Source organism: Xyrauchen texanus, chromosome 46, assembly GCF_025860055.1.
Source record: "Xyrauchen texanus isolate HMW12.3.18 chromosome 46, RBS_HiC_50CHRs, whole genome shotgun sequence".
NCBI lineage: Eukaryota > Metazoa > Chordata > Actinopteri > Cypriniformes > Catostomidae > Xyrauchen > Xyrauchen texanus.
The window spans coordinates 17,593,651-17,606,597 of NC_068321.1; the positions used below are offsets into that span (position 1 = coordinate 17,593,651).

Here is a 12,947-nt window from a genome sequence, read left to right on the forward strand (position 1 = left end):
AAACCACACATTTTGGTTAGCTTATCAACAAGTGCTATTATTCTGAACTGGTGAGATAAGAGGGTCGTAGAATACATAATATTTATACTTAAAAGAAAAGTTAAATCTATCCTGCAAGCTATGCTTTAACAAAATGCAAATATACGTACCAAGATAGATATACACCAATATGCATCTAATACGTAAAAAGTAGCCCCAAGATAACAACAGATAAAACACTAATGCAAACAAAATGTAAAAGAATACAAACCCAACACACACAAAAAACAAAATATCCATTACTTGCAATACAGTAGTTACAATGACACTTCAAAAAGAAAGCAAAACAGAGAGAGGCATTAAAATGCTTCTGATGCCAGTCAGTACGGTAAAACCCAAAACAAATCCTCACTTCTATTTCAAGGTAATTAGACATATATAAAAATAAGAAGGCTAAGAAGTAAATCATCTAATTTCACAGCTATTATGAAGTGGCAATCAGTATATAGCAGCTTATCTATGATACATTCAAGAGTAAATTAAACAAAGTAATAACTTGCCAAAAAAAAAAAAGCTAAACATAAACCTCAACGTTTTACAAAGATTTTTGTGTTGAATATGGCCTAAACTACACTACGTTTGAGGTCTATGCTAGAACAGTATCTATTCTGCTTAAGAAATGAATTACTGTCTTTGGTGTAGCAAAAGCATAATTATGTGACAGCAAAGGAAAACTAAACGCACTTAATGAAAAACTCATATCTAATGAAAATTTAATAAAAAATAAAAAAAAAAGAAGCTATTTCTCCCTGATGGAATGTAAGAAATCAAAACAGCCAGCGTCAAAAAATCCTTAATTAAATGTTGAAAAAAAGAGGAATACGAAACAAAAATCCTCTCGTCACATGCATCTATGAAGAAAATTGCACACGATCAACTCTCATCTTATAAAGCACTGAATACTCCAGCAATGATAGACTTACAGTTGGATACACAATACTGAAATATCTGCACAAAGCAAACATGAAACCATACAACATCAGAGCTATCTGCAGGATACAATTCCAACACCAATAACACTTCTAACTCTAAAATAAACGTATAATTGATGAAAATAAAATAAAAACAGAGTACACCCCAAATCTATGGATTGTATTGCAGTTTCATTAAACAGTGTAAATACTATTAGAGTAGAAACAGATTATCAAATATGAAAGTACTCAAGCTTTTTCTGTATAGTTCATTTGAATATGCCTCTGCTACAGCGAAGCACGTTATCTGCTACCTCTCTAACACATGCTCAGCGCAATACATCCAAAAAACATCCACTCGTAAAATACCACACGCAAAGTACTGGTTTGATCCAGAATATCATAATGACCAAATTATCTAATTTTAAAACATGAAAACCCTTTGGGGCCGAGTCTTCATTTAGACCGAGCAGGTTTGGTTCAACAACTTAGAATCATCTTACGCCTAAGCCACTTTCCAAATAAAAAGTCCTAGTCACAACATAGATTAATAAAATAATTACGGTGATGTGATCATTCTCTTTCAACACCAATGTAGAGATTATGTAAGCTAACGAATGTGCTATTGCACCAAGCACTAACAAATTAATCTACGAATCAGCCCTAATATAAAAATCACAAAGAACGATTGAAAGTTTCAAGTGCTGCAGTCCAGTACACATGACTGCAATTGGGACTTGGGGTAACCTTGCAACAACATGGATTTTAAGGCACTGTTTGTTGAACCCAGGATTCAATGCAGCAATTGTACAACACATATACACAGAGAGAGAGAGAGAGAGAGAGAGAGAGAGAGAGGAGAACAATGGTTTGCAGTCCTTCCCCTTTTGAAGCTTGCACATGCAGAGACATGCAGCGTGACTTTTTCAACACCGGATTAACAGACTTAACACTGAAGAGCATGGGCTACTATGAAAATACGGACGCCACAAGGGGGACTCCCACACACACGTGTGGCCATACCACTGTATACAGCGATGGCTTAACAATAGTCACTGTGTCTAATACACACATCAGAAGGCAATATGGAAAAATAGCATAGGGGAAAAGCGGTTGGGGTTATGATCAGCTAAGTCCCTCTCCATACAGGAGAGGATCTAATGACTAGGGGGTTTACTTGTATCAAATGTGCAAAAACATTAAGATAATTTATTTTGTAATCAACTCATTCACTCAATAATTCATCCTTTCGTTTTATTCATCATGATATCTATAAAGCTCAATTTCCATTGCATTATCGTCACTGTTGTCAAACTTCATAAGAAAAAGTAAAGGAAACCCTATGGGGCTATAAAGAGTTTGCAGCTTGCGATTCAGTACTGGCTGCGTGCATGGGACTGCCGTGGGCTCCAGCTCAGATGTACGGGTACTGGCTGAGTTTGCTGGGGCTGAGGGGGAAGCCTGCGTAGACGGGCGACGCCATATAGGAGTGCGGGGGAAAGAGGGCTTTGAACTGGCCCTGCGGGAGCAGAGTAGGGGAGGGAAGTACCCTGTGGTTGATGCCCATGCTGATGCCCTGGTGGTGCACCAGACTGTAGGCGGGCTGCAAGACAGGCCGTGGGGGCGGCGGTGGGCATGGCGAAGGGAAAAGGTGGGCCACGGGTGCGGAAGGTGGATAGGAGAGGAGGGCGGGAGGTGGCGGGTGGGCGGCCGAGTGTGTGGGGCTGCCGTGAGCAAGTGGGAAAGTGGGGCCATGCACCATTGGAGGGATGAAGGCCTGTGGCCGGCGCGGCTGCCGGTAGTTGCCGTTCCACTCCTTGTGGCAGGAGCCGTAATGCTGGACCTGAGTGGAACAAACAAAACATAAAAAACAAAAATCAGCTTCAATACCATTGACAGTTATTCCTACATGTTAAAATGTAAACTTTACTAAACCCAAAAAGCTATTTTGTTTTTTACGAAAATGTACGATTAATATGTAAATATCTCATATATTAAAATATAACTAACAGCAATGATGTCACTGTAATATTCTTTGCAAATATTTAACTACTTATAGCCACAACATTTATTTTATGCAGAACCAAAGATTCAAATCTAAGCTTGCCAAAAACTAACACCATTCTTTTGCTGCCTTGCCAGCACTGGCATTTCCATCAGGAAATGCAAATCTACTTAAGCTATGTGATGTTCTGGGTCTGGGACATTGTTTTGGAACCAATTATTTTATTTGTCAAATATAATCAGCCTACATTTTCATGAAATGTCAGCACTTAGATGCACTGAGTACAGGCAAACTACAATACTACACATCAGGAACAGATAATTTTTTTAGAAGGTACCTTAAATCAAGAGGACACTTTTCAAAGTTTTCAATTCACATAGTATTATTTAAAAAGATTTAAATAAAGACAGACCTGGCCAAAGCCTGGCAGCTGTGGCTGGAATGAAGAGTTCATTTTCTGCTGGCGGGGCAGTGTCGGTGTGGAAAGATGGCTCAGTCTTCCTGGGATGCAGCGACCTCTGGAGTGGCAGGAGTATTCTAAGACTGTACATGTGTAAGAAACACAGAAAGTGGGAAATCAGAACACACAAAAATAAGTGATAAAAAATAAATAAAAGAAAAATGGTCTAGAGAAAGTAAGGTCAAAATTAAATGCTGAAATATTTGCAGCCTTGCACAAGAACTGCAGGTCATAAGCAATTTCTGATTCATCTTAATCGCCTGCCAGTATTCACTCTTATTCTGCTAAAAACAAAATGATTTAAACATAAAAACTAACAAGTATGAACAAAAACAAAAACGTTTTTGAGGACCTATCAACTTATACCTGGCAATATACATAAAAAAAAAACTTGGATAGCAACGTATCTAAACACAAACTCTCTTCAAACTTTTCATGGAGACCTGAAGACAAACAAGTTGCCTAGGTAACGTCATGAGAAGTAAATGAAAGCATTTACCAGTCCAGCAATATTTCTTTGATAGCATGCGTTGAAGACAAAGCATTGGTTCCATGTAGGAAACAGGACAGATATGCTTTGGTTCGAAGGGGAAGACCAGGAAAAATAAATAAATACATAATCTAATAGGTCAGTAAACACGCAGAGTAAAACAAAGACTGGAATGAAGAGACCAGGCATGGGAGAGGAGGGAAGAGGAAAGTGGAGGAGCTCAAACCGAAAGGGTCTCACTCAACACTGGGATGCCACGCACAAGACACAAGGTCATAGTGTGCGTTATACCCATAATCACCTGCGATAGCCTCTGTGACAACTTCCTGTTTCTCTCCTATGACCTGTAAAGTAGACAATGGCTGTGACCACACACTAAACAAATTGTTAAATCCACGATCCCGGTTCCGGGATTTAAAATTACGTCAGTAATAATGTACTTCCAATTTTAAATGTATGCGGAGGAGTTATGAGCTCATATCTGGTACCATTTGAAAGCTTAGAATGTCTACTTTCTTGAGATATGCATCACTTTGGCATTTGTTTCACACTAAGTAACTTATTTAAAATAAATTACATAGTTCCACCCATCAAAAGTAGTGTCATAATTATGTGCGTTTTTGAATACATATGTCTCATATCGCTCAAATATGACGCACATGTACAAACCATGTATCAAATGAAAGCTCTTATTGCCAGTAAGAAGTTCCAATAAGTATTTTTATTGAGGTATAATCACATATCTAATACACTTCGAATGAATCATGAAGTATACAATCAACATTTGTAAACATACAAGTGAAATTATTGAATATTTGCCGTGCTACTCGCACTAGACAGCACAGTTAGCCACAAATGCTACATAATCCTTTACCTTAGGTTATTCTCTGCAAAATGAGCCGTTTTTCAGTGTTTTCTGTGGTTGTGTGCCCAAGTAATCCCTCGAGTGCAGAAACACCACAAAGTAATGTTATATGATATTCAACAATCCAGGAAAATATGTAAACATCCGATCCGGATAAAGCATATATTGCCGTAAAGCTTAGACCCTCCGCTTTCCGGCAATGTCTCTCAAGATCAAATAGACCAATCAGGGGCTGTGATATTGCATCCAGACTGTGAAGTGATCACTGGGTAGGTTACGTGCCCAAAACACACAGACGCTGTCTCACCAGACACCAGAGCGCATATTTACCACTTTCAACAGTGTTTTATGTAATGACAAAGGGTTTTCTGTAAAATTACACTGGGATTTTGCATTTATAGCACTGTATATGGGTATGGGGAGACTTTAGATTTGGGTAGGCAGAAAGTACACCAAAAAAGGTAATATTCCTCCCTTCAAATAAATTGAAATAGATATTAAATAAAACATGATACAGACAAAATTCCTTTTCAGGTATTTGCTGACATCTAGTGGAAACAGCCAAAACTGTCTGCTTGCTGCTAGGGTTTACAGGGCTTGAGTTATACACTTTCAAAAATGAATTTATATAAAAAAAATCAAAAAGCCTCTTTTTTTAGGAGGGTTATTACTGTTCAGACAACATATATTTAATTTTTTTTAATTTTTAGCAGTGTTTTATGCAACTTCAAAGGGTTTCCTGTAAAATGACACCAAAACTGTGTATTTAGGCCAAAGTATGTGGGAATGGGAAGCTTTTTAATTTGGGTAGGCCAAATCCAGGCGGAAATCCCCAAAAATGGCAAGGATCTTAAGAGGTTAATGCCCCAATTTGATATCTAAAATAAATAAATTCCGCTAACTTGTAACACTTGAGGTGTACTTGAGTCCTTTCTGAGAAACTAGATGGTAAAACACACGAACAAGCATTTCACAAAACCAGATTTGAATGAGCAGCAAATGTGTCCAAAACGCTGCAGGAAAAAGTCAATTTGACATGTTTTACACAAAAAATTAGCACTACATGAAAAAAGCTATATTTCTCAGCACAAGACAAATGTTTTGAGTTAAATGGTTTGTGTTATTAACCTCCTTCTGTTCTACGATTACCACAGAAAGTTTGGACAAGTCCCTCAGTTTGTAAAAACAAACAAAATATAACACTGTAATGCAGCCATCAGCAGCCATATCACCCTGTAGCTCTAGACTGGTTGCCCAGCCTGGTCAGTACCTGGATGGGAGACCACCTGGGGAAACTAAGGTTGCTGCAAGAAGAGGTATAGTAAGGCCATCAGGGGGAGCTTAACCCTGCAATCAGTGTGGGTCCTAATGTCCCAGATGCCACTTTATTCAGATGAGCCATTAAACCGAGGTCTTGATTCTCTGTGGTCATAAAAAGAAAAATCCCAGGGCACTTCTCATAGAAAATATGGGTGTAACCCCAATGTCCAGGCCCAATTACTTAATTTGCCCTTATATATCATGGCCTCCTTATAATCCCCATCCATGAATTGGCTTTATCACTCTGCTCTCTACTCTCCAACAATAGTGGTGTGTGGTAAGCAAACTGGCACACTATGGCTGCCGTCACATCATCCAGGTGGAAGATGCACACTGATGCTGTTTGAAGGGAGTCTGCTGTTCCCAATATAAAGATCTTTGAGTGTAATGCAAGAAAAGCACTATATAAGTGTAAAGTTAATTCAAATTAATTCATTAATGCACTTACAATGGAAGTCTTTAGGGCAGTTTCGAAGTTTCAAAAGTATAGGCACAGGATTTAAACATGTTTGAAAAGGAGATGAGTGTGAGAAAAAAAAAAACATAACCTTGTCTGTGCAAAGTTATATACAATCTTTACATTCCTGTCATGTAAAGCTGGTAAGCCTGATAACTTTCCATATGCTACACATAAGGAAAGTTAGGGTTATGACATCTCAATAACATCAAGAAAGCTCCACCCAAAATGAATCGTAACGAGACATTCCTTTACCTAGAAAAGTAGTCCTAGACTACTAGAAAAGTAGATTCAGGTAACTTTACAGCTCAAACAAGACACATGGAGGAATGCAAGTGACCATACACTCACATTAGCACTTTATTAGGAATACTACAGTCCTAACAACATCTGCTGTTTTAGCCCATGCACCTCAAAGTTCAACAGATTTGAACATTTGGAGATGTTATTCTGATTACTACAATTGTACACAGTGGTTATCAGAGTTACCGCAGCTTTTCTGTCAGCTCAAACCAGTCTGGCCATTCTCCATTGACCTCTCAACAACAAGGTTTTTCCGTCCACAGAACTGGGTGTTTTTTTCTTTTATTTTTGGCACCATTCTGAGTAAACTCTAGTGTCTGTTATCAGATCACAGATTTTGCATGATTTTATGCATTGCACTGCTGCCACACAATTGGCTGATTAGATAATCGCCTTAAGTAGGTATACAGGTGTTCCTAATAAAGAGCTCAGTGAGTATGTAAAAAAATTAGCTGCATATTTCTGTTTCTTTACCCTCTGAAATGTCTTGCCCCTTAAACTTCCATTGCTCATACATTACTGTACTTGATTTTGTTTTTTACAATCTGAGGAATGAGCTGTAATTACTTTTTGGCAATTGACAATGACACAGATGCCAATACATCTAAAATTACATTGATCCTGAAACATTCCTAAAAAAAAATGCACCAGGAAATGCAAGAAATTTATTCTAAACTTATTCTTCAGTCCGTGGTAAGTCCATACCTGAGTACTGCTCATTGTTGGGATGGTGGTTATTGTTCAGCACTCTCATGGGTGGCACCACAACAGTCCTAACTGCAGGTCTGTTCAGCCCTGTGTTAAAGTGTCCACGCCTGGCCTGGGGTTTCTGGTTTTGGTTCTGGTTGGTCAGGAAGCGTCTTTCCGGGAAGGGGCTGTCGTGCGGCCCAAGGGAGGAGTCTGAAGGGGGGGACCCATCTACTGTTTCACACCCACTTTCATGGCCATCATCTTCTGATATACTGCAGTTACATAAGGAATAAAAACACCTAATCAGCTCTTATATCAAAATACATTGACTCAACCTTACCATGAGAACAGAAACAGATCCACTAGTTTTTAATATGAAATATTGAACCTGCTGGGTCTTTTGCATGGTGACGGGCTGGATTGAGCCGAGGCTGAGGAGCTGGTGCTCAGACTGCTGTCAGGACTGCTGAGAGAACACACTCGCTCCATGTTCAAAGAGCCTGTGCAGGCCTCACACTCAGGACTGCCCTTACACCTATCAAAAAGACAACAAATGCTAAATTCTTGCAATTTTACAGAGCACTTTGTATGCAAGCAAAACAGAAACATCCAGTTTATATTTGTATTTTTTTTTTAAAGGGGCCAGTTTACATGTATTATAAGTTAAAATATAGTGTTATAATTGTTGTCACAATTGCACATATAAAACATTTCTGACCCTTAGAACTAAAAAGTCTCTTTTTGCTACTGCAACTTTTACATGTAGAAGTCTTAATGACCTTGGTTATGATGGACTAATCTATTCTTATGTGGAATGAGTAGCACAGCCTTTGCCAGATTTCTAAACACTAAAAAGGCATTGAGATGTAAACATATGCTTTAACATATGGTTGTGACAATATCTGATTGCCCCATTTTTACAGCTTAACTTTACATATACGGTCTAATTGGACTAGGGAGGAAACTTTACAAAAAACACTGTATCCGCAAAGCAACCAGCATTGTGGACGACCCCACACACCCCTCACACAAACTCTTTACCCTCCTGCCGTCTGGCAAGAGGTACCGAAGCATTCGGGCCCTCACGGCCAGACTGTGTAACAGCTTCTTCCCCTAAGCCATCAGACTGCTCAATACTCAGAGACTGGTTTGACACACACGTGTCCTGAGTTGCACTTTAATTACTGTCACTTTATAACTGTCTGCTACCTCAATAACTGCTATGTGCATAGAACACTATCTCATTTTTTTGCACTACTGAGTACTGGTCGGTGCTGCACTGTGTCTATTGTCCTGTTCATTGTCAGTAATTTGTTGTACTGTCCTGCTTTGCAGTGCACTTATATATATATATATATATATATGATATATATATGTATATATATATATATATATATATATATATATATATATATATATATATATATAGGTATTTTATATAGGTATTTTATTTTGTTGTGTTGTCTCATGTGGTCCTGTGTTGGTCCTTTGTTGTTTTTATGTAGCACCATGGTCCTGGAGGAACGTTGTCTCGTTTTGCTGTGTACTGTACTAACTGTATATGGTTGAAACGACAATAAAAACCACTTGACTTGACTTTGTGTTGTGATCATCAGAGCATGTGTTCACTCTTAAAAGAAAATCCTATTTTCCATGACATGCCTCCTAAGTGCAATATCGTCCAGTAAAGAAAAGCTCAGCTTGGACATGATAAAAATACTAATGGTGTGTGCATTCACCATGTTTAACTCACTTGTTAAGGGAGCATCTCTGTACTTCCTCCTCATCTGTGCCACTGCTTATGCTAATGACACTGACCGCTGGACTGGGTGACTCTCTGATAATAATGGACTCTCGCTGCTGATTGGCCACCCCTGCCTTACAGCAGCCCTCCACCTGCTCTGGTTCCTGCTTTGCCTGGGACTTCACCTCTCTGTCTGGAGAGCTCCGCTCTGGCTCTATACTCGCCAACCTGTCCACCATCTTTGGTGATGGACACACTGAGGGCTGTGTGTCCGTGTAGTGCGAGACATTCATACTCCTAAGAAGCAAAACACACAACCATAATCAACTCCACTTGCTTAAGATATTTCAACTGAATGTTATTACATCGATTTTGAAACTACACAAGTAAAAATAAGGATTATTAAAAGTTTGCAACACATTTTACTTCCGTAATGTGATGAATATTTGCAAGGGAAACAGCATATTCAAGATTTTCAACAGGATACAATTTTATCCATTGGGAATATTGGTTAACATTATCATAAGTCAGTGGAAAAGGAAGTCGTTTCAAAAAAAGAGCAAGATATTACATTTTGAATTATAGAAATGTTAGGAAAATCATGCAAAGAATTATTAACAATAAGACCAGGAACATAAACGGGATCAATTTGACTTTACATTTGGATAGATAATGGCCAAGCTGCCTAACAAGACAGCATTTCTTTGACATCATAAGCATGTTTACATTTTCAAATCAAAGTCTAGTTAGATTCCTCACTAGGTTTTGAGAAACAGCCAGTGACTTTAGGCAGTTGCTCACCTGTTCTGACTGGGCTTCTTCCTCCTGTTACTTGCAGGCTGAGGCCAAACCACATGAGCAATGCCAATGTTTATTGGCTGATGAGTTGACACAGTCATTTGGTTGGGAAGTATAGGTTGGGGCATCACCGAATTGTAATGGCTGCTGTGTGGCCGCACTTTCCTTTATCAGAACAAAAAAAAAAAAAAAAAGAGTTAGCTTTCTGAAATGTTCAAGGGGCAGACCAGCATTATGCTGTAGTACATGATATTTGAGACATGGATCATTTTGATCTTCTTACCCCCAGTCTCCTCGCCTCTGTGGTCCAACAATTGTGTCGGATGCCAAGCTCGTAGCAGGTGGTGGGACCTGCTGCCAAGCTGGCACCAAGATCTGTTGAGTTCTGTTGGACCATGGCTGCTGAAAGGTCAAAAAAGGACAACGTTGAACCTTTGTAAATTACCTGGCCTCACTAAATGTAATAATCGCAGCACTGACATGTCAACACGGATAATACTGTGGAAGTGCCAGGCTAACATGTTGGCAGGTTAATGTTTTTTTTTATATATATATACAGAGCATATGGGTTTGATTTACAATGGACAGAGCAAGTTTGACCTTATCTCACGAAAGAAGCTCTTACTTGTGCAATAACTCCTGGTCTCATGGGTAAGGGATGGATTGATGGGGCTTGGGTCACCAGTGGAAGGGTGTTCTCCATTCTAACCGAATAGCCTGCTGGCTGACTTGGGTTCGAGGGAATTCCTATAGAGTCAAGCAACTTAATAAGTCCCATGCAATAATTATGAAATGGAACATCTGTGGTCATGCTCGGTTCAAATTGTTGGCACTGGTTATCTGCTTACACAGAAAACATTTACACAGAATTGCTCTTTTGTGCATAAACGCAAAATTACTTTTTAAAACATTACTTTGCACAACCCATTACAATGTACCTTGAAGGGCAGGAGGACAGAGAATAAGTGGATGCTGAAACGAGTCATTACATCCAAACTGGGCACTTCCTGTTTGGATGGGAATCCCAGGATGGACCACAGGTGGAGCCGAAGGAGGCAGGTTCTAAAAAAGCAAGGGGGAAAAGATCAGCCTCATGGTCTGTGTTCGTAGTACTTGAAGATTAACCCACGAGTCATACAGTCTTACCTGAGAGTGGATAGAGGGCATTTTGTTGAAGGCAACAGTGATATTTGGAGCACTGGGAATCGTCACAGACTTCATGAGAGGAGGTGCTTTGTTCTGGTTGAAAGTATCGTAAACACTGGTTCTTGAGTGACACGCATCCATGATGTGGAAACAAGACTGGACACTACAAGAGACATACAACAAGTTTCTAAAAGGAATATTCTGGGATCAATATATGTTAAGCTCATTCGACAACATTTCTGGCATAATGTTGATTATCACAAAAAAATATTTTGACTTGTTCCCTTTCTTTAAAAAAAAGCTCAAATCTGGGTTACAGTGAGAGGCACTTACAATGTAAATTAATTGGGCCAATGTTTGAAGGGTTTAAAAAGTAAGAAATGTGAAGCTCTTAATTTTAATAGAAGTACTTGCATTAATTCTTCTTGTGTATTATTTGGGCAGTAAAGTTGTTAAATCGTCACTTTCAAGGTCGTGTTAGGTGTTTAAGGTTTACAGTTTTACATTGGTATGGCATCATACCTTTTTTTAAAGTAAAGGAGGCTACTGTCACGTGATAATTATTTTATGTTACGTATGGTAGTCAAATAAAGGAAAGCCTCCACCACCATCATTAACAGCAAGAGTGCTCACACTTCTATGGAATGAGATCTACTTTTTCATCATGTTATTGCAGCAAGATCTACCATGTACAATAAATGCTGTACATTATCACAATACCAACATTTCAGTAGTTGGTAGTGAAATTTGACGATTCTCAATACCAGCTTCAAAGCCACAACAATTAATAACACTAATATGTTACGAAGAATGATTTCAAGTTCTTCAGTAATTATTAAAGACTAGTAAACAGTCAGTAATAAAACAACAATAATAAAACAGCAATGAATAGAAATAGATTACAAATAATAGAACAAAAATACAAATGAAGAAAATTCTGTGCTTTTTTAACAGCTTTAAAAGCTTTTAACAGAAGTAGGCTATTAAGTATTCAAGTAAAGATTCAGAATTAAATGACACATAAAACTACTCCTGTTCTTCACTGTATGATTATAATAATAAAAAATAGTTTTTAAAGCTACTAGAATTACCCGGTCAAGAGCAGATTGATTGTGATTGTTTGATTATTATAATGACACACTAGACATCTGTTCAATTAGGTTACATTTATACTTACAAGTACGACATTTTATCACAAATCCACTTTTTTCTCCACAGTTTACGTTCACTTTCGACATCACTCTCTGTGTTTACACGAATACCTCACCAAGTCGGGCATTTTGGCAGAATTTTAAAATGTATTTGACTATTCAGGTATGCATTAGCGGAAACATTTTCGGAATGCACTCGCATATTCAACACACACAGCCTGTCAATCAAACAGGGTGCAGCTGTTACTAGATAGCTAACAAATTCTAAAATTACATTTATGAACTTTCTAATAAATGACACAGGCCTAGGCTATCACAAATATAGCCGGTTATTTTTTCGTTATTGGCGTTTTCATCAGTCTGTTTTTCAGGCCGGGCAAGTGAAAGATAATTTTACTTGTCTGACCTGACTAGCAGACTGATGAAAAATCCACTAGTCCCAGACAAGCGTTAATGTCGAGCCCTGATTAAATATTGTATTCTCCGATAACCATATTTTCTTCTGCAGTATAGCCCCTAAAGTAAATGTACAAGCCAAAAAAGACTAATCAAAAATGTATTTTGTTCC

The 12,947-nt window shown here is 38.4% G+C and overlaps 1 protein-coding gene across 1 annotated transcript in view; it reads right to left on the reverse strand.

Moving 5' to 3' along the window:
• Nucleotides 1–2,364: 2,364 nt before the first annotated feature.
• LOC127638152 (homeodomain-interacting protein kinase 3-like) overlaps nucleotides 2,365–12,947 on the reverse strand; it is a 60,360-nt gene continuing 49,777 nt past the window's right edge. Inside the window, 10 exon segments of the mRNA XM_052119550.1 lie at nucleotides 2,365–2,793; nucleotides 3,368–3,498; nucleotides 7,556–7,812; nucleotides 7,929–8,075; nucleotides 9,294–9,581; nucleotides 10,086–10,247; nucleotides 10,366–10,481; nucleotides 10,708–10,829; nucleotides 11,021–11,144; nucleotides 11,229–11,391. Of these exon segments, the coding sequence (XP_051975510.1) occupies nucleotides 2,365–2,793; nucleotides 3,368–3,498; nucleotides 7,556–7,812; nucleotides 7,929–8,075; nucleotides 9,294–9,581; nucleotides 10,086–10,247; nucleotides 10,366–10,481; nucleotides 10,708–10,829; nucleotides 11,021–11,144; nucleotides 11,229–11,391 (1,939 nt within the window).